General features: G+C 45.3%; 1 protein-coding gene across 1 annotated transcript in view; it reads left to right on the forward strand.

Annotated features, from left to right (window-relative positions):
• KPNA3 (karyopherin subunit alpha 3) overlaps nt 1–21,630 on the forward strand; it is a 75,904-nt gene that overhangs the window by 27,851 nt on the left and 26,423 nt on the right. The window contains exons 5-9 of the mRNA XM_068125205.2: nt 1,881–1,933; nt 2,166–2,261; nt 2,715–2,800; nt 17,579–17,665; nt 19,849–20,018. Coding sequence (XP_067981306.2) covers nt 1,881–1,933; nt 2,166–2,261; nt 2,715–2,800; nt 17,579–17,665; nt 19,849–20,018 — 492 coding nt within the window. The remainder of the gene's footprint in view (nt 1–1,880; nt 1,934–2,165; nt 2,262–2,714; nt 2,801–17,578; nt 17,666–19,848; nt 20,019–21,630) is intronic.

Below are 21,630 nucleotides of genomic sequence, written 5' to 3' on the forward strand. Positions count from 1 at the left end.
GGGAAGATAACTGAGAAGGAAGTTGAGGAAGCGATAAAAGAAATGAAGAGTAGAAAAGCGGGAGGGCCGACGGGAGTTGTGGGAGATATGTTGAAGGCAGCAGGAAGTTGGGGTGTAAAGAGAATGACAGAGATCTGTAACCTGGTGGTGAAAGAAGGCCGCATTCCAGTGTATTGGGAACTGAGTACCTTCGTCCCTCTATACAATGGGAAAGGTGACCCTCTGGACTGTGGCTTGTATCGAGCGATAAAGTTATTGGAGCATGGAATGAAGGTATTGGAAAGGGTGTTGGAGAGGATAAGGAAGAAGGTGAAGATCGACGAAATGCAGTTTGGATTTATGCCAGGAAGAGGAACGACAGACGTGTTTTTTATTGTAAGGCAGTTGCAGGAGAAGTACATGGAGAAGAGGAAGAAGTTGTTTCTTGGCTTTGTTGATCTGGAGAAAGCTTTTGATAGGGTTCCACTTGAAGTAGTGACATGGGCATTGAGGAAGTTAGGAGTGGAGGAATGGTTGATCAGAGTAGTGATAGCAATGCACAAAAGAGTGCGCACAGCTGTAAGGACGAAGGACGGGAACAGTGGTGAGTTTGAGGTGAAGGTGGGAGTGCATCAGGGGTCGGTACTAAGACCACTACTATTTGTAGCTGTGATGGAGGTGCTGGCTCAGAATGTAAAGGAGGGTTTACCGTGGGAGTTGTATGCAGATGATCTGGTGTTGATTGTGGAAAATATGGATGGACTGAAGGAAAAGATGAACAAGTGGAAGGAATGCATGGAGACAAAAGGTCTGAAGGTGAATATCGGAAAGACGAAGGTAATGGCAAGTGGTAAAGCATGTGTTGAGGTGGAAAGAGCTGGGAAGTGGCCGTGTGCTGTGTGGAGGAAGGGTGTCGGAGTGAACTCCATTCAATGTACAATGTGCGCTGAGTGGGTTCATCAAAAATGTAGTGGTCTGAGAGGGTCATTAACCAGTGTGGCAGCTACATTCAAATGTAAGGTGTGCACAGAGGGAGCTGCAGATGGAGGAAATGTTGAATTGGATCTTGGAGACGGCATGAAGCTGGAAGGTGTGAAAACATTTTGCTACCTCGGAGACGTGCTGAATGGAGAATGTGGATCAGACTCAGCAACGGTTGCTGGAGTGAGATGTGCATGGAAGAAGTTTCAGGAACTGAGTGGCATGCTGATGAGGGGAGTGTCGTTGAAGCTGAAGGGAAAGGTGTATGCTGCATGTGTGAGAAGTGTTATGATTTATGGGAGTGAGACATGGGTAATGAACGTAGAGCCGCAACGAAGGCTGGAAAGGGTGGAAATGCGAATGGTTCGGTGGATGTGTGGAGTATCGTTGAGAGAGGAAGACAAATGATGAATTGCGAAAGATGATGGGAATAGAGCCTGTGATGGATGCTGTGAAGGGAAACAGGTTGAGATGGTTTGGTCATGTGTTGAGGAAGGATCAAAGTGACTGGTTGAGAAGAGTGATGGAAATGAATATAGAAGGAAGAAGAGGACGGGGAAGACCGAGAAAGACTTGGCTAAAGATGGTGGAAGAAGAAATGCGGGCAAGGGGGTTAACAAGGGGAGATGCAGAAAATAGGGCAAAATGGAGAAGATTGTCATGGGGACCGCAAGGCTAACCCCCGCTCTAGCAGGGAACATGGCCTTAAAATGCATGTTGTTTGTTTGTTGTTATATATATATATATATATATATATATATATATAAAAATAATTACACACACACACACACACACACACACACACACACACACACACACACACACACACACACACACACACACACACACACACACACCTTTGCATGTACCTTGCAAGTGTTTAGGGGGGGATGTCTGTAGCTGTTCTGTTCTGTTTGCAGAATGCAGCCAGCGACAATCCCAGCATTCAGCTTGGAGCAGTACAGGCAGCGAGGTGAGCTGTAATGCTCTGTGAAAATGGAATCTGAGGAAGAAGTTGCTCACATCCTCCTCCCCACTTGTCCCCACACCCCTTCTCCAAGTCGACCCCCTCCCCCCCCCCCCCTCCCCTCTGTTAAGCAGCAGGTTTCTGCCTGGGTAGATTAGTGGTTTGAGTGGTAAAATACAAACTTACTGCTATTCTTGCTGCAAAGTCACCGAATGCCGTCCTGTTGCTGTCATTTTAGGAAACTTTTGTCAAGTGACCGGAACCCACCCATTGATGATTTAATCAACTCTGGTATTCTTCCCATCTTGGTGCAGTGCTTGGAGAGAGATGACAAGTGAGTATCCCATAATTTTTACAAATTTTTTTTTTCCCTTTGATTGTGACCTTGTTGTTGATCACATTTGTACATAAAATATTCTTAAGCTTCACGTTCTCTTGAAGTCTTCCACTGGAAAGCGTTCCATGATTTGTCATATTCCTGGACTTTTTGATCTTTCCCCATCGATACCGATAGTATTTTAACTTGATCTGGAAGGATCAGATTGGTAGGAAGCAAAATTAAAGCATTACCATGCCTTTATCTAAATCCTGAGCATCCTATGGCTGTTGATGTTTGTAACGAAGTCCAAAAATGAATGGCCCTTTAAATTTCAGCCCATACTTGCCAGCACACTGTTTATTACGAACTTGGTTTAGTAAGAAGTGTAAATGGACCTACCTTGTAAATGGTAGGTCCAGGGAACATAAGGAGAATGAATTGATAGCAATTTAATATCTTTCTGTGCAGTCCCTCCCTTCAGTTTGAGGCGGCGTGGGCACTGACTAACATTGCATCGGGCACCTCTGCACAAACACAAGCTGTCGTCAAATCGAGTGAGTATATTTTATCAACCCATGCATGTCAGCTCTGCTTTGATCAAGTTAATGTCGTTTGTCAACTGGAATGGCACTCGGTGGAGAGCATACCTCCGCCAGGCTGAACAGTTTGCGTTTTGTACATATCATTGATAGGCCTGATCTGGATCTGGACCTCCAAATTCCAATCGGCTTGTTCTTGTCTCCTTTCAAGCTCATCCACCTAATTTTGTCTGAACCAGTCCACAACTTTTTGAAATATCGTGCTATACTGTATATTGTCAGGGCTTCCCTGTCAGGAATGATCCTGGTGTGTACCCCGATTTACAACAGGTACACCGTATCCCTGCGCATTGTAAGAGGCGACTAAGGGTTGGCGTCAGGAAGGGCATCTGGCCATGAAAACATTTCCTCAAAAAGGGAACCATGATTGTCATGGGGCCTGCAAGGCTAACCCCCGCTGGGAAAATGGCCTTAAAACGATCATTCATTCAGTCATTCACTGTATATTATCAGGGGTCATGCTTACTTATTTTTTGTCCCCCGTCGCACCGCGAAGCAAAAGGGGGACTGGTTTTCCCCTTCGTCCGTCCGTGCGGACGTGCGTGCGTAAGCGAAGGACCGAATTCTAATTTGGTGTGTGGGTGCAACTAGGCATATGGAAGATCCCCATTGAAAATTGTCACCACGTCAAAATCCAAGATGGCTGCCGCCATGTATGTCTGAACCTTGTGAGCGGAATATCTTGAAAAATAAATGAACTACTAACTTCTAATCTGGTGTGTGGGTGTATCTAGGCATAAGGAAGAACGATATTGAAAATTGGGTCTCACGTCAAAATCCAAGATGGCCACCACCATATATATGTCCGTGCGTGTGTAAGCGAAGGACTGAATTCTAATTTGGTGTGTGGGTGCAACTAGGCATGTGGAAGAACCCTATTGAAAACGAGCGTGACGCCTAGGTCCCCCGTCGGTGAAGTGATGTGAGTTGACAAAGTGGAAGACCTAAGGTGGCCATCTTGGATTTTGACGTGGCGACCCAATATTCAATAGCGTTCTTCCTTATGCGTAGATACACCCACACACCAGATTAGAAGTTGGTACCTCGCTTATTTTTCAAGATATTTCGCTCACAAGGTTCAGACATATATATGGTGGCGGCCATCGTGGATTTTGATGTGGCGACCCAATTTTCAATGGCGTTCTTCCTTATGCCTAGATACACCCACACACCAGATTAGAAGCTGGTACTTCACTTATTTTTCAAGATATTCCGCTCACAAGGTTCAGACATACATGGTGGTGGCAATCTTGGATTTTGACGTGGGTTGCACCCACACACCAGATTAGAAGTTGGTACTTCGCTTATTTTTCAAGATATTCCGCTCACAAGGTTCAGACATACATGGCGGTGGCCATCTTGGATTTTGACGTGCCGACCCAATTTTCAATAGTCTTCTTCCTTATGCCTAGATACACCCACACACCAGATTAGAAGTTGGTACTTCGCTTATTTTTCAAGATATTCCGCTCACAAGGTTCAGACATACATGGCGGTGGCCATCTTGGATTTTGACGTGGTGACCCAATTTTCAATAGGGTTCTTCCTTATGCCTAGATACACCCACACACCAGATTAGAAGTTAGTAGTTCATTTATTTTTCAAGATATTCCGCTCAAGGTTCAGACATACATGGTGGCGGCAATCTTGGATTTTGACGTGGGTTGCACCCACACACCAAATTCGAATGCGGTCCTTCGCCTACACGCGCACCGACGGACGGACGGACACACGGACGGTGGGGAAAATCAGTCTCCCTTTCGCTCTGCGGTGCGACAGGGGACAATTAGGTCGCCACCTCAAAATCCAAGATGGCCGCCGCCATGTCGGTCTGAACCTTGAGCGGAATATCTTGAAAACTAAGCGAAGTACCAACTTCTAATTTGGTGTGTGGGTGTATCTCGGCATAAGGAAGAATGCTATTGTAAATTGGGTCGCCACGTAAATATCCAAGATGGCCACCACCATATTTTTTTTCTGCAACTTGTGAGCGTAATATCTTGAAAAATATGTGAGGTACCAACTTCTAATCTGGTGTGTGGGTGTATCTAGGCATACGGAAGAACGCTATTGAAAATTGGGTGGCCACGTCAAAATCCAAGATGGCCGCCTCCATGTATGTCTGAACCTTGTGAGCGAAATATCATATCATAGCATGTTTTCTGCGTCTTCCACTTTGTCAACTCACATCACTTCACCGACGGGGGACCTAGGCGTAACGCTCGTTAATATTTTAATATAGATATAAATCGAGACGTATTGAAGACATTTCCATAAAAGATAATAAGAACCACAAAGCTTTTCGTTGTGCTTCTTCGAAGAGGAGGAACACAATCTCGTCTCCAAGTCACATATGTTGATGAAGAGGATTATGCAATGGCCCTAGTGGCCCTGCCCCAGACTGCAACCTCCAATGGGAGCGCTGAGCATTGGGAGATGATTGTAGCAGCAGAGAGCATCCAATCAGAATTGGTCTTGTTGATAGGTGGCCTACTAGGTTGTTCTTCGGTGTCTCATTGTCCCCCGTCGCACAGCGTAACGAAAGGGGGACTATGGCTTTCCCCTGTGTCCGTGCGTGCGTGCGGTCGTGCGTGCGTGCGTGCGTGCATAAGCGAAGGACCGCATTCGAATTTGGTGTGTGGGTGCAACCCATGTCAAAATCCAAGATGGCCGCCGCCATGTATGTCTGATGCCATGTGTGTCTGAACCTTGTGAGATGAATATCTTGAAAAATAAGCGAAGTACCAACTTCTAATTTGGTGTGTGGGTGTATCTAAGCACAAGGAAGAACGCTGTTTAAAATTGGGTCGCCACGTCAAAATCCAAGATGGCCGCCGCCATGTATGTCTGAACCCTGTGAGATGAATATCTTGAAAAATAAGCGAAGTACCAACTTCTAATTTGGTGTGTGGGTGTATCTCGGCATCAGGACGACCGCTATTGAAAATTGGGTCGCCACGTCAAAATCCAAGATGGCCGCCACCATATATATTTCTGAACCTTGTGAACGACATATCTCGAAAAATAAGCGAAGTACCAACTTCTAATCGGGTGTGGCTGTATCTAGGCACAAGGACGAACGCTGTTTAAAATTGGGTCGCCACGTCAAAATCCAAGATGGCCGCCGCCATGTATGTCTGAACCTTGAGTGGAATATGTTGAAAAATAAGTGAAGTACCAACTTCTAATTTGGTGTGTGGGTGTATCTCGGCATAAGGAAGAACGCTATTGAAAATTGGGTCGCCACGTCAAAAATCCAAGATGGTCGCCACCATATATATATCTGAACCTTGTGAGCGGAATAACTTGAAAAATAAGCCAAGTACCAACTTCTAATCTGGTGTGTGGGTGTATCTCGGCATAAGGAAGAACGCTATTGAAAATTGGGTCGCCACGTCAAAATCCAAGATGGCCGCCTCCATGTATGTCTGAACCTTGAGCGAAATATCATATAGCATGTTTTCTGCGTCTTCCACTTTGTTAACTCAGATCACTTCCCCGACGGGGGACCTAGGCGTAACGCTTGTTAACCTAAGTGTGAATGATACCTGAGTAGCGCACAACGAAAAGCTTTGTGGTTCTTTTTAGTTCTGTTTTATGGGCATGTCCTTAATGTGTCTGTTGATGTCTATATTAAAGTTCGTTTATATTATTATTTTGCAATACGGTAGTGTAATGTTAATATTATTATTATTATGCTATTACCAATATTATTGTTATTACTTTTGTCATTTGAAGTGGCCTTAGAAAAATGCCTCTGACGTGGAACGATGCTCAAGCTGCTACTATTATACAGCTTCCCAAGGCGAAAAACGGCAATAAAACAAGGGAATTCCTCCTGTTTTTTTGTTTTCTTGCAGTTGTCGAAAGCAACATATGCTAAGCGAGTGTGATAATAGTACGGAGGGACTCCTCCTTATTCATGATACACAAATGAGGGTTCTGAGGCATCACTCATAATGCCCTCTCCCACTACCACTGGAAGCGGCGCTAGGCAGTACAGGTATAGGAAGATAATTTGTGTTGTGCCACCTTCGGAACTCCACGTGAAGGGAGCATTTGAAGTTGCTGCAACCTGTGCTGTATGACCGTAGCCCCCATGACAAGTTTAGTTGGCTGGGATTGTGTAATGATAGGTAACGACCAAATACATAGATTAAGATGTATCGGATAGTTTGACACAAGTGGCCAGGTGAGAGCCACCCAGAACCAGGTTTTGGTGGCCCAACGGAGTTTTTGGTATTATTTGGCATCCGGGCCACCTCCTATTTTGAACCATGATTGTATTTGGCTGTTTCTCTCAAATGTGAAGAATCATAAAAATAAAAAAATTCTAATATCCAGATATTCACCAAAGTGTAATTGCTACGTCCTTGTCACAAACCCAACATGTCCACCAAGTTTTGTCCAAGTCTGTCCATAACCTTTGAGATATCTCGCTCACAGACAATCAGACAAACGGATGACAATATAACCTCTGCATACTTTTGTGGCAGAGGTAACTAGAACGGTACTCGGAAGAGCACATATCTCTGCCAGCCAGGCTGAACAACATACATTTTGTATCCCACTTATAGGCCGGCTGTGGATTTGAACCTGCACTAAAATCGAATCATTTGTCTGTGGCACACATCCAACCTGTACACTAAATTTTCTCTGAAATCATCCACAACTTTTTGAGCTTTTCTGTTTACAGAAAAACAAAGACAGGGGTGAAAACATAACCTCCACCACCAAAGGTAATTACTGTTCTGAACAGCTAATTACTGTTCTGAACAGCTCGATTGGCAAGTTGATCTTTTCTACCCCCGCTAATTTCGGTCCCCTTGTGTTTTATACCTCTCCCCCCCACCCCCCTTTCCCACGCCTCCTCCCCCCAAGACCTCTCCCTCCCACACTTCTCCCTGCTCTCAAATGTTGTGGTTGTGTGCTTCCCCTTCTCTCCCCATCTTGTCTTCCGCTCCCTCTTTTTGTATATTTTGTTTGTCTAGTTGATTCGTTTGTGAAATAAATGTTAGCTCTTTCACGAGCCTCGATTCAGTATACAAAAAAAGGAAAAAAAAAAAGAAGTGTGTTTGAGGTGGCAAGCAATTGTCTTTTTTTGTAACTTTTTGTGAATTTATGAAGTTATTACCTCTGCCAGCAAATTTGAATGGAGTTTGTTTTCGCTTGTCTGTCTGTCTCAACAAAATCTCAGTTGTGAATGGATTCAGACGAAATTTAGTGGAAAGGTTGGGTATTATTGATTTGAATCGCTTAGATTTATTGACTATTGATTTGAATTGATTTTTATTGAATTGATTAGATTTTGGTGACGATCCTGGTCTGCATCTGCATCTGAGAATTTATGTGATTCTTCACCGTTCAGAGATGGGGCAAAAACGATATATACAGTCATGGCCAAAAATATTGGCACCCTTGCACTTTTTTTCAAATAACCCACAATGTTCCCGAAAAATAAGTTGAAATTGACAAAAGTATTTGGTCTCCACAATTCTTTATTTCACTGTTAATATTACAGAACCTTTGTTTTTTGATTCAGAACTTGATATATCAATTTAAATCAGAAAATAAAAAGAAATGGCATTGACAATTATTGACACCCGAGACTTAATATTTCGTAGCAGACTTTGGACAAAATAACTGCAGTCAAATGCTTCCTATAGCCATGAATGAGCTTCCTACACCTCTCTACTGGCAGTTTGGCCCACTCTTCTTGTGCAAACTGCCCAAGTTCTCCCAGATTTGAAGGGTGCCTTCTCCCAACTGCTGTTTTCAGATCTCCCCACAGGTGTTCAATGGGATTTACATCTGTACTCCTTGCTGGCCACTTCAGAACAGTCCAGCGTTTTGTCTTGAACTATTCCTGGGTGCTTTTTGAAGTGTGTTTTGGGTCATTGTCCTGCTGCAAGACCCGTGACCTTTGACGGAGACCCAGCTTTCTGACACTGGGTTGAACATTGTGCTCCAAAATGCCTTGGTAATCTCCTGATTTCATGATGCCATGCACACATTCAAGGCAACCAGAGCCAGAGGCAGCATAGCAACCTCAAAACATCACTGAACCACCTCCAAGTTTGACTGCAGGGAAGGTGGTCTTTTCTTTGAAGGCTTCATTTTGTTTTCTGTAAACGGAGATTATGTGCTTTACCACAAAGCTCTGATTTGGTCTCATCTGTCCACAGGACATTCTCCCAGAAGGATTTTGGCTTGTTCACGTGTGTCTTGGCAAACTCCAGTCGGGCTTTCTTTTGTCTCTTTCAGCAGCAGTGGGGTCCTCATGGGTCTCCTTTCATTGATTTGACTAGGGCATGCCCGTACTATATATATATCTAAAATTATATCCCCCCCCTCTATTTACATGAAATGGTTTGGTCCATGAAATGTTTTGGTCCATTCGCAACGCCAAAGCGAACGGCGAACGCTTTACATGAAATGGTTTGGTCCATGAAATGTTTTGGTCCATTCGCAACGCCAAAGCGAACGGCGAACGGCTTGCGAGTACAGTGACAATCCCCCCCCCCCTCTATTTACATGAAATGGTTTTAATTAGTTTTAAAACATAGTTTAACGCCAACATATGGCATGCCCGTACCCGTACTATCCGTAATGGCGCACGCTCTCACAGGAGCTCCGGAAGGTCGCATATCGCAGGAAAGCGAAAGAATCGCAAATTAGTTTTAATTAGTTTTAAAACATAGTTTAACGCCAACATAGCGCCAACATAGTTTGCCGACGGGAAATAAATGAATACGCTCTCAAATGTGCCATCCGAGGCAGAGTCTGTTCGCCACGTTCGGCACACGTGATAGCTCGCTGCTCTCTGATTGGTTGAATCGTTTTTTGGACATAGCTCGGTAACTACTTCTGCGATTAATTTAAAACCTTGAAAAGGCACATCCTCGGGTCCCCAGCAATATACCTGGCAAGTTTCAAGTATATCGGACCGGTAGTTGTCGAGAAACAGCGGTCACAGACAAACATACAAACATACAAACATACAAACAAACATACACACAGAGATTAGTGGAATTATAGATAGATGACGGATGTGTTAGTTGAAACTGTCATACCTTGAGTCTGAAGGTCAGCTTGAATCTGTTTGGCAGTTGATTGAGGTGCTTTCTCCACCATTCAAACAATCCTTCGCGGCAATCTTCGATCAAGTTTTCTCTTGCGGCCATGTCCCGGGAGGTTGGCTACAATGCCATGGGCCTTAAACTTCCTGATGACATTGCGTGCGGTGCACACAGGAACATCAATGTCTCTGGAGATGGACTTGTGGCCTTGAGACTTGTCCATGCTTGGCTACAATCTTGTTTCTGACCTCAGATAATTATCTGGTTTTCTTTCTTTTCTTCATGCTCATTCATAGTGTTATGATTTATGGGAGCGAGACATGGGTAATGAACGTAGAGCAGCAACGAAGGCTGGAAAGGGTGGAAATGCGAATGGTTCGATGGATGTGCGGAGTATCGTTGAGAGAGAGGAAGACAAATGATGAATTGCGAAAGATGATGGGAATATTGCCTGTGATTGATGCTGTGAAGAGGAACAGGTTGAGATGGTTTGGTCATGTATTGAGGAAGGATGAAAGTGACTGGTTAAGAAGAGTGATGGAAGTTAATGTAGAAGGAAGTAGAGGACGGGGAAGACCGAGAAGGACTTGGCTAAAGATGGTGGAAGAAGAAATGCGGGCAAGGGGGTTAACAAGGAGAGATGCAGAAAATAGGGCAAAATGGAGAAGATTGTCATGGGGACCGCAAGGCTAACCCCCGCTCTAGCAGGGAACATGGCCTTAAAATGCATGTTGTTGTTGTTGTTGTATGCTCATTGCGGTACACACAGTGTCACAAAACAGCAGAATGACTCCTTTTCTCTATTCAAACTGGTTGAATGAGTGATTTTTATATTGCAGGAACCTGCAACCCATCACAGGTGAGTTCAATTCCAAAGTAAAGGAGAATCACCTGCTTGAAATCTAATTATATCTAACAACTTCTAAAAGGTGCCAATAATATTGTCCAGGCCATTTTAGGATTTCTGTATGGAATAAGCTAAGATTTAGCATTTGTTCAGCTTTTTTTTTTTTTGCTTTGTTCCACTGCAAACTAAAGAAATACATATGTGGATACCAAAATATTTTTTCATTTCAACAATTTTCTTGAAGAAATGCTGCATTATTTGAAAAAAGTGCAAGGGTGCCAATATTTTTGGCCACGACTGCAGCACGATATCTCAAAGTTATGGATGTATTCGGAAGAAACTTTGTAGACAGGTTGGGTATGTGGCAAGAAAAGTATTTCAATTTTGATGAAGATTCAAATCTGGATCAGAGAATTTTTAAGTGATTCTCACCATTGCGGTATATGGGTACATGAGTGATGTGCTAAATTCGATTATATAGCACGGTATCTAAAAAAAGTTATGGACGGATTCGGACAAATTTGGTGGACACAGGTGTGTGACGAGGACAAATCGATTTGATTTTGGTGAAGATCCGAATACGGATCCGGTTACGGGAATTATTGTCCCCCATCGCACCGCGGAGCGAAAGGGGGACTATGGTTTTTCCGTCCGTCCGTGTGTGGCTGTGTGCGGGTGGGCGTGCGTGCGTGAGTGTGTGCTTAAGCGAAGGACCGAATTCTAATTTGGTGTGTGGGTGCAACCCACGTCAAAATCCAAGATGGCCACCGCCATGTATGTCTGAACCTTGAGCGGAATATCTTGAAAAATAAGCGAAGTACCAACAGTTCTAATCTGGCGTGTGGGTGTATCTACGCATAAGGAAGAACGCTATTGAGAATTGGGTCGCCACGTCAAAATCCAAGATGGCCGCCACCATATATATGTCAACCTATATATGTCAACCATATATATGTCACTTCCGTTTCCGGTCTTGCTGGCGAGGGTTCGTTTATTCTCAGCTCTCCATGCTATCCATCGAAATCGAAGTTAAGTAATTGTTCCCATTTGTATTTTCGTTATAACTATTTATTTTATGGTGTATATATAGTCTCCCGAAGAAGATTTTCGGTGCAAATCTTTCATACCTGTATTGAAAATCGTGTTAATTCGGGTCGTGTTTTGAGGCCTTGTAGTTGTACAGTGAACACTGTACAACCTTGAGGCTTTGTTTTTCTCTCAGCGGTCCGTGTTTTTGTGATCCAATAACTTTCGTTCTCTGTTTTCCCAATCTTTTCACCCCATAGCCCTCTTCCTTGTGTAAATCACAACTCAAAAAAATCCAAAAAAAACATTTCCTTCTCTGTTCTCATTCGTTTATTCATTCTTATTCGTTCGTTCGTTCGTTCTTCGACCACGTGTTTCTCCCCCATTTCCCCAGATAGATTGTCAAATTTCAACTCGTTATTTTATCGTCCATGCGTTATTGTTTTGATTATAGTTACTTTTGGTTTGAATTTCCTGTAACTTGTAATTATTTAATCGTGTTCTGCTCCTCGTGTGCGGCCTTGTAGTTGTACCCCCGTCGGTGTTTGTTATCTTAATCGTGTTTTGCTTGGCTCTTAGTTTTCTTCCCTTCTCCCCGAACATAATACTCTGTCTAACGTTCTAAATCCCCACCTCCCCCCCCCCCCCACCCCCAAAAACCAAACAAACAACAACAACAAAAAAAACATTTATTTTCCTTTCTCCACGTGTACTGTTGACTCATCCTGTATTTTCTGTCCAGGTGTGCTGTTCGCCCCGCCCCCATTAACTCCTTGCCATCCACCGTTTGCCCTTCACGTGACTCGTGGTGGTCCCTCTCGGCTCTCCCCCCGTTGGTATTTTTGTGCACATAAGATTGTTCACGGTTCTGTTTAAATATTATTTAAATATGTATAACCTTTCCCCTTCAGTGTTTTACTCAGTGGTATATTACAACACGCTGTTTTTCTTCCTATTTAAAAGGCTTTTCTCAATTTCCTCTCCAACTCATTCCACCTCAAAAAAAGGAAATTCAATATCTTATACGTCTCCCTCACTACATGGTCTAAATTCACATTCATTCCATCCCTCCTCCATCATTCTGAACCGGATTGCTAACTTGAAAATCACAACAAACCCAATTTGTTTTCAATGTTCGTCTTTCATTAATCATCCACTTTCTAAACTCCCCTCTTGCCCCTCCCATCCAAATCCCTCCCCTTGCACCTACACTCCTAAACTCCCCCCTTGCCCCGCCACTCTTAAACTCCCCCCCTACCCCTCCACTCCTGAACTCCCCCCTTCCACTCCTGAACTCCCCCCTTGCCCTTCCCCTCCTAAACTCCCCCCTCACTCCTCCCCTTCAAAACTCCCCCCCAACCCCTCCCATTCAAATCTCCCCCCATACCATTCCTCTCCAATTCTCCCTCCTCCCCCCTCCTCCTCAAAGCTGCCTCCTCCCCACTTCGTCTCCCTTCTATCTCATACCTCCACCCCCCCCAACCTTCTTCTTTCCTCTGCCCCCCCTCAAACAACCCCTCTCTGTGCCTCATCCCTTCACCTTCAAACCTTTCATCCTCCTCATCCTTCCCTTTCTTGGAACTCTTCTGCAATCGCTGACACACTAACAACTGCTCTCCCTACCTCCCCCTCTCATCCTTCATCTTACCCTACTCCTCCCCTCCCCTGTCCTGTACCCGATGCTCCCCCTCTCTCCATTAACGGTATGGACCTCAAACATCCGGGGCCTTCGCTCAAACCTGACTGATCTCTCCATACAGGTTGCTTCTGACAATCCAGACTTGATCTGCTTAACAGAGACTTTCCTCCTTCAAGATGTCTCTGATTCCTTAATATCTCTTCCTGGTTACTCCCTCCTCCGGTATGATAGACCTGAGCCTCGGCCTGGTGGTGGGGTGGCTATCTTTATCAAAAACTCTCTTCCTCACTCTCCTTGCACTGCCCTCTCTCCTCCTCACCCCCAGGAGTACCTCTGGCTACGGCTTCCTCTCCGCTCCCACCTTTTGTTCATGTGTTCTGTACCGTCCCCCAAACAGTGATGACTCCATCTACATTTCACTGTCTGACAACATGGACCAACTTCTATCCACTCATCCCAACTCTCTCTTCCTCATATGTGGTGACTTCAATTGTCATCATGCCACCTGGTTGGGTGTGGGTTCCTCTCTCACCAGTCATGGCACCTCAGCAAAGGACTTCTGTGACTCACTGGGATTGACACAATCTGTCAATTTCCCGACCCGGATCTCAGCCAATGGAGTATCTTCTCTTCTAGACTTGGTTATGACTAACTTCCCTGCTAATGTCTGCTGCTCTTCTTCTGCTCCAATCGGTTCTTCTGATCATGTGCTTGTCAAAGTGGACATCTCTCTGGCCATTCTCAGAGAGCCTCCTCAGCGTCGACGAGTCTGGCATTTCACTCAGGCCGACTGGGACGGTCTTCAAGCAGCCATCAATCGTCTGGATTGGTCTCCCATCTCCACTGCCTCTGACATCAATTCTTCCTGGGAATTCTTCCAAAGCAAACTGATCTCTCTCATGCACAGATTTATCCCATCTCGCCTTCAGTTGTCTTACCCTTCCTCCCGTCCATGGTACACTGAATCTTGTGGTGAGGCAGTTGCCCTGAAACAACTTGCCTTTGCCTCTTGGAAGGCTAATCCAACTGAAGGAAATCTCAGTTCCTTCCACCAAGCTCGGAACAAGTGTGTGTCTACCCTCAGGAGTGCCAGGAAGCACTATCTCTCCTCACTCAAGAATGAACTCTCAAACCTGTCTCCTTCCTCCAAATCCTGGTGGCGTCTGGTCAAATCCGTTTCTGGTGTTTGTTCCCCCTCCATCCCCTCCCTTACCTCAAATGGCCACACAGTTGACATCGCACGTGACAAAGCCGAATGCCTCAACTCCGTGTTTGCCTCAAAATCCTTAGTCCCAAACCCATCTCTCTCTGTTCCCACCTTTCCCAATCGAACCAAACTGCTCCTGGACTCTGTGACCTTCTCTCCTGACAAGGTGGAGGAGTTTTTGTCAAACCTCAACTCTGATTCTGCAACTGGACCAGATGGCATCAGCCCACGGGTCCTAAAATCCTGCTCTGCCGCTCTATCTCACCCTCTCTCTGTTCTTTTCACCCTATCCTTTGCTCAAGGTCATCTGCCAGCATCCTGGAAATCAGCAAACATTACCGCTTTACACAAAAAAGGTGCAAAAACAGATCCTTGCAACTACAGACCAATCAGCCTGCTCCCAATTATCAGCAAAGTCATGGAATCCATCATTGCTTCGGATATGAAATCTTTCCTCTTCTCCAATGGCTTGATCTCTGATCATCAATTTGGTTTCAGACCAGGTCACTCTACTCTTCCAGGGATTCCAGACATGCTGCTTCTGCTGTCTCAACAATGGATGGAGGTCCTCAATGCCAAACAGGAAATCAGAGCTGTCTCCCTTGACATATCACGTGCCTTCGATACGGTCTGGCACCCAGCTCTGCTCACCAAACTCTCCTCCTATGGTATCCATGGAAATCTCCATGCATGGCTTGCGGACTTCCTCTCTGGTCGTAGTCAACGTGTGGCCCTGAATGGATTTCTCTCATCTCCCCTTCCCGTTCAGGCTGGAGTTCCCCAAGGCAGTGTGCTGGGCCCTGTGCTTTTTCTGGTCTTTATCAATGATCTCTCCGACTCTCTGGAAAATCCTCTGTATCTCTTTGCTGATGACTCCACTCTCCGCCGCTCCATTCCTCTTCCCTCAGATCGGCAGTCTGCAGCCTCCTCACTCTCTGAAGACCTGGACAAAATCACAGACTGGTCAAACATGTGGAACATGTCTTTCAATCCTGACAAATCTCACACTCTTACTATGTCTCTCCGAAAAGATCGACTGGACAACCCTCCCATCTACTTTCTCAACAATCCTCTCCAAGAAGTTCTGTCGCTCAAGCTTTTGGGTCTCACCATCTGCCATGATCTTTCTTGGGAAAACCACATTTCCAAGCTGGCCTCCAAAGCCAGTCGCCGACTGGGCATCCTCCGTCGTGCGAAGTCCTTCCTAGGCACACCTGAGCTCCTCACCACATACAAGGCTTTCATCCGCAGCTCAATGGAATACTGTTCTCCCCTATGGGCTGGTGCTCCTGCCTCACACCTGGCTCGGCTTCACGCTGTTGAATCCAAAGCTTTCAGAATCATTGGAATCTCCCGCGATGAAGCTATCTCTGAGGGCCTTTCACTCACTCACCGCAGGCAGGTAGGTGGTCTTTCTGTCTTCTACCGACTCCTCTCCGGCCTTGCTCCCCCAGCTCTCTCTGTGCTCTGTCCCCCAAATATTCCTGCAGGTCGCACAAGATCTGCCAGCCACCCTCTGATGGTTAAACTGCCGAAATCTCGGCTCTCTGCTCACCTTCACTCTTTCATTCCTCTTTTCTCCCGCCTCTGGAACAAACTCCCACACTCACTTCAATCACACTCCTCCCTCCAGGTCTTCAAAACAGCTGTTCACCACCATCTCTTATCTTCCCCCATCCAAAACCTTGATCTTTTCTACCCCCACTAATTCACCCCAGATCCACCTTGTTTGAAATTCCAACTTCTTTCCTGGAAGTCTTGGCAGTGTCCATATGTTTTATACCTCTCCCACCCCCCCCCCCCTTCCCATGCCTCCCCCCCAAAGCCCTCTCCCTCCCACAGTTCTCTCGATGTCTCCATGTCTCTCGGTCCCTGCTCTCAAATGTTGTTTGTGTCCTTCCCCCTCTCTCCCCATCTTGTCTACCGCTCCCGATGTTATTTGTTTTGTGTGTCTGTTTGTCTTTCTGTGATTAATGTTCGCTCTTTCACGAGCCTCGATCTTGTATACAAAAAAAACAAAAAAAAACAAACCTTGTGAGCAAAATATCTTGGAAAAATAAACGAACTACTAACTTCTAATCTGGTGTGTGGGTGTATCTACGCATAAGGAAGAACGCTATTGAAAATTGGGTCGCCATGTCAAAATCCAAGATGGCCACCACCATATATATGTCTGAACCTTGAAGCGAAATATCTTGAAAAATAAGCGAAGTACCAACTTCTAATCTGGTGTTTGGGTGTATCTAGGCATAAGGAAGAACGCTATTGAAAATTGGGTCGCCACGTCAAAATCCACGATGGCCGCCACCATATATTTGTCTGAACCTTGTGAGCGAAATATCTTGAAAAATAAACGAACTACTAACTTCGAATCTGGTGTGTGGGTGTGTCTCCAACCCACTCACAAATATTATCGACAATGTCAAATGAGAATGACTCACATTTGACTCACTCACAATGACTCACTCACTCCTGCCAATGAGAAAACACAAATATTATCGACTCTTCCATGTTTTCTGCGTCTTCGACTTTGTCAACTCGCATCACTTCACCGACGGGGGACCTAAGCATAACGCTTGTTTAATTTTTTTCGGTGATTCTTCACCATCGAGTGATTGTGCCAAAAACGATAATGTAGCACGATATTTCAAAAAGTTGTGGATGATTTTGTAGATGGGTTGGGTGAGGGACAAGAACAAGCTGATTAGATTTTGGTTCGTGTCTGATCCTGATCTGAGCTGTTGGTGGGATAGAAAATGTAAACTGTTCAGCCTGGTGGAGGTATGCTCTGCAGTGCGCTGTTCAAGTTTCTTGCTTTTTCTTTCTTTTTGCAGCTTTGTGAATGAATAATCTGTTCAGAGTAGTACAATTGTCCTTTGTGATCATTGCGATGCCTTTTCTTTCTCCACCTCCTCATCCCCTCCCTTCCACTCAGATGCTGTTCCCTTGTTTCTCAAACTGCTGCACTCACCACATCAGAACGTGTGTGAACAGGCCGTGTGGGCACTCGGGAACATCATTGGTATGACTTCTGTCACTTATTAGTTATTACCAATGCTATATTCTAAGGATGTGGTGCTGCGAGGCATTACATCTTATTATTTTTTTAATGCCCTTTGTTGCTTAAAATGGGGGTTTATTTTTGCGCTTGTTGAGTTACTATGTTGGGCTGGTTTATGTGCGCGCAGGCCTTGCCTTCACGATGCACTTTTCTTGGTAGCTTGGCGAAGCAAATTGCAGTTTGAGTGTGAACTTTCCAAAAATATAGCAAACGTTTTTCGTTTTGTGAGTCCACAATCCCCCAAGAAGTGCCCATTGAGGAAGCCATGGTAATGTTATGTCGGTGGGGTAGAGATACTTTAGACCAGGTAGATTTGTGCAGGTAACATGCTCTGACTGTCATGAAGAAGAAGAAGAAGAAGAAGAACCACCACCATGTAATAAGTGGAGGACCTGTTTAGCCCGGATGTCGGATTAAGGTGTATGTTCGTCCCCATTACGAGGAATGGGGCATGTTAACCTAGTTATAGGGATTATGTTAACTACTTCCCTGTTCATCGTTCCCGATGTGATTGATCCTTTGTCCCTTATGGCACCGCAATAGACACCAGTAAGTTGCAATTAAAGCACATTAAATAATAACAATAAAACCAACCGGAAGCCAGTTCTGAGCATTGCCGATGGGACGGCAACCAGCTACAGCACACATTGAAGTCGAGCAGGCCGTACACACGCCCCGAGGAGCCGTGATTGGCCAGGGCGGAGTAAGAAGGCACTCACTGATTGGTGAAAAGGCCGAGGAGGAAGCAGTGCGCTGATTGGCAAGGTACGACCAATGACGTCAGAGGCGGACTGTGCGCTGAGTGGTGGAGAGCTAATCCTCAAAGTTGGCCGGCAGGGATAGGAGGAGAGGCACCGATGACGTCACGCCGGGACCAATAAAAGAGATCACAAACGGACATCTTGTCTCTCTCTCTTCATTTTCGCCTTCCTCTTGTTCCTGATGGTCGTGCTCCCCCTGTTCCTGCCTATCGCGTTCTTCTCCTTCCTGCCTCTCGCTCCCCTCTGGCCCTCGACTTTTGCTGACGGTGATCCTTTGACGAACAATGACCTGGGTTTCACCGACGCGGCTGAGAGGGAAGCTGCATGCCTGCCGTTCGAGATGGACCGTGAGGCCTGCTTCACACCGGCGCGTGCGGCCTGGTGAACCAAGCAGACTGCGGCCTTCCTTCCTGCCAAGTACAGAGCCGCGTCCGGACGGCGCGCTTGGGGCCGACACCCTTCCTGACGAGATACACCAGCCAATCTGAGCTAAGTAGACTAAATAATCACAACATTATTTTCCAAAGTTATTTTATCTCTCGTCTGTGTGCAAGTCTGGTGTGGGGGACGTCCAGTTTAGGACTTTAGTTTCACCGTCGCGTTTCTTGTTATCGGCGTTCTGTTTTAATAAACCTATTTATTTTTGTACATTTTAAACCTGTTTTTCGTTTGAGTTATTTTCTTTCTCAGCTTTGAAACTGCCGGCGGACAACAGGTACGGCCCTTCATCTTCCCCTCCCCTTTCTTCCTCCCATGTATATATAAAATCCACTGTTTGTACTGAACGCCCAGGAGTAACACTCAATTGCCTTCTGTGACTCTCTCGGTGTTAACTGAGAGCCGTCACACGACAAATAAACAACCGCATGCAACTCATTTTAATGGACAATATTTTATTTTACTTGATGGTTGTGATAGACCAGAGTTTTGCACTATCACGTTGTGGATGATGGCAAGCCAGTCGGTTACCTTTGTTGTACGACAATAGTGGTATTTATTCAACTTTAGGAATATTAATGCAAGGTTAGTTTATCTAAAGCAATTGCTTGTAAGATGGCAAGGGAAAATAACTGATGTGTGACATGAGCAGCCCTTAAAACCAAGCACAGGGGATTTTTTTTTTTGCAAATCAGCAAGTGATAAATATCCGACAGATGATGATGATGATGATTACGATGATTGAATTGGTGACTTGATGGTGTGACTGCTAAACCAACAATGATTCACATTAACTTGCCAATCCTCTCGGGTGAGCTGATTGTACGGTACGGCCCTTCATCGGTATATTTTCTAATTGTTCTTGACCAAAAATACGGTATATTTTCTGTAATAATTGTTCTTGACCACCTTGTCGCTTTCTGCTTTGCCTTGATATCCTGATAGGTGATGGACCCCAGTGCCGTGACTACGTGATTAGTCTTGGTGTAGTAAAACCTCTCCTCGCCTTCATTAACCCGGCCATCCCTATCACCTTCCTGAGGAACGTCACGTGGGTTATCGTGAACCTTTGCCGTAACAAAGATCCACCGCCACCCATGGAAACTATCCAAGAGGTAATTGATGACTTTTTGCATCATAAAATGTTATCCCTGACATCTAGTAAGCAGAGTTTTATGGGCAGGGCTACTTTGCGAACTTTTTGTCAGGCATTTGGTGGTTTGGATGGTTGTGGATTACATCAGTGTTCCTGGATGGATTCAATGTTAGCATCTTGTGAAAGCTGTCCCTTTCATCATATTTCAGAATGAATTAATAATCCCTGGAAGTTATTTATATCATCATTCCTACTGCAGCACATGTGTATTGTAAATGTAGGCTGTGCAAACTAAAATTCATGAAAATTGTTTGGTTTCAATCCAACTGTTTGTTATTGTGTGATGATGAAGTGATTTGCAGACCTAACTGTGACGGATGCTGTTGCATTCTCGTTTCACTGGTATTGCCGGAAAAGCCAAAATACCTGTTTTGAATATATTATGTTTTTGGGGTATGGATGAAATACCTTAACGAAGTTAAGAATGTGTAGGTTTAGAATGCTCTGAGTGTTGCGAAGAAGCCACCTCAATGTAAATTAAGTGAGGCCGACTGTCCGGGTAAGATCGCATATGTCTTCATACGAGGGGTGGAGCTATGGTAATTAGGTCGACCTTAAGGATATACCCCAGTGTGTAATTGCCCTGTGATTTTGCCCTTAGTTTTAAATTCATCAAAAAGCCATGCCACGTATGCTCCACCCACACCCACAAGACCGGCAGGGCAAGCAAAAACCCCACAGCTGCCCAATATGACTAAAACCTGCCTCTCCGACAACCGACGTCATGCGAACCTTCTTGATGAAGGACTGGGCTCTGCCTCAATGTGGTGAAGGTGAAGTCCACAAAACTCCAGAGATCATGAGCTTCATTCCAATCGAACTCCACATGATCTATAAAAGAATAATAATCTAATAAGCAAGCGTTCATCAACACTTTATATAAAAGCCAGTCATATGTAAGGCACAGTATCTCTCTTACCAACTTGAAGCCAGACAATTGCAGACCATCCCCTCTCTTGACAAACCAGCCCTTTTATAAGCCGTCACCGGATGAAGAGGGAACTGCAACAGTTATCAACCGTGAACAGTTAAAGTTCCAGCAAGCCCGCATGAGTATTGAGTATGAAATATCCCTATAGCATCTAGTTTACGAAACGTCGCTCCCCACTGAGTTGGATTTCCTCTACCAACCCAAACGTTGCGGCCTGCGACATTCTCGCCCGGCTCAAGTACGGTAGCGCGCAGTCCCGGGCTCAGCCCGTTGAACGAGGCGATTCCAAATTACCCTTATCGGATTCCAACGACGGCCCGTGAATCGCGGCCCCATCGGGTAGCGTAGGATCCGAAGAGGGCAATTTGGTTACCGGTTCCAAAAGTGCAGGTGCAGGGGTTATGAGCAGTTCAGGCATGCTCACGGTATTCGGCTCTGCCGTATTCTCTTCACTCGGCCCTGCGCCCAAATTCTCTCCACACGGAGATAAATGTCGTATCGACACGGTAACTAAATGTCCGTCAGCCATCCGGGTTCGCCTCCAACACGATCGACTGAATGCTCGTACTTTGTCGAACCAATCGCTTCAAGAACACGGGCCCCGGCGCTACCAACCACCCGGGCAATGACCGACCGCTCG

Source organism: Myxine glutinosa, chromosome 8 (genome assembly GCF_964187855.1).
Source record: "Myxine glutinosa chromosome 8, kmMyxGlut1.1, whole genome shotgun sequence".
Lineage (NCBI taxonomy): Eukaryota > Metazoa > Chordata > Myxini > Myxiniformes > Myxinidae > Myxine > Myxine glutinosa.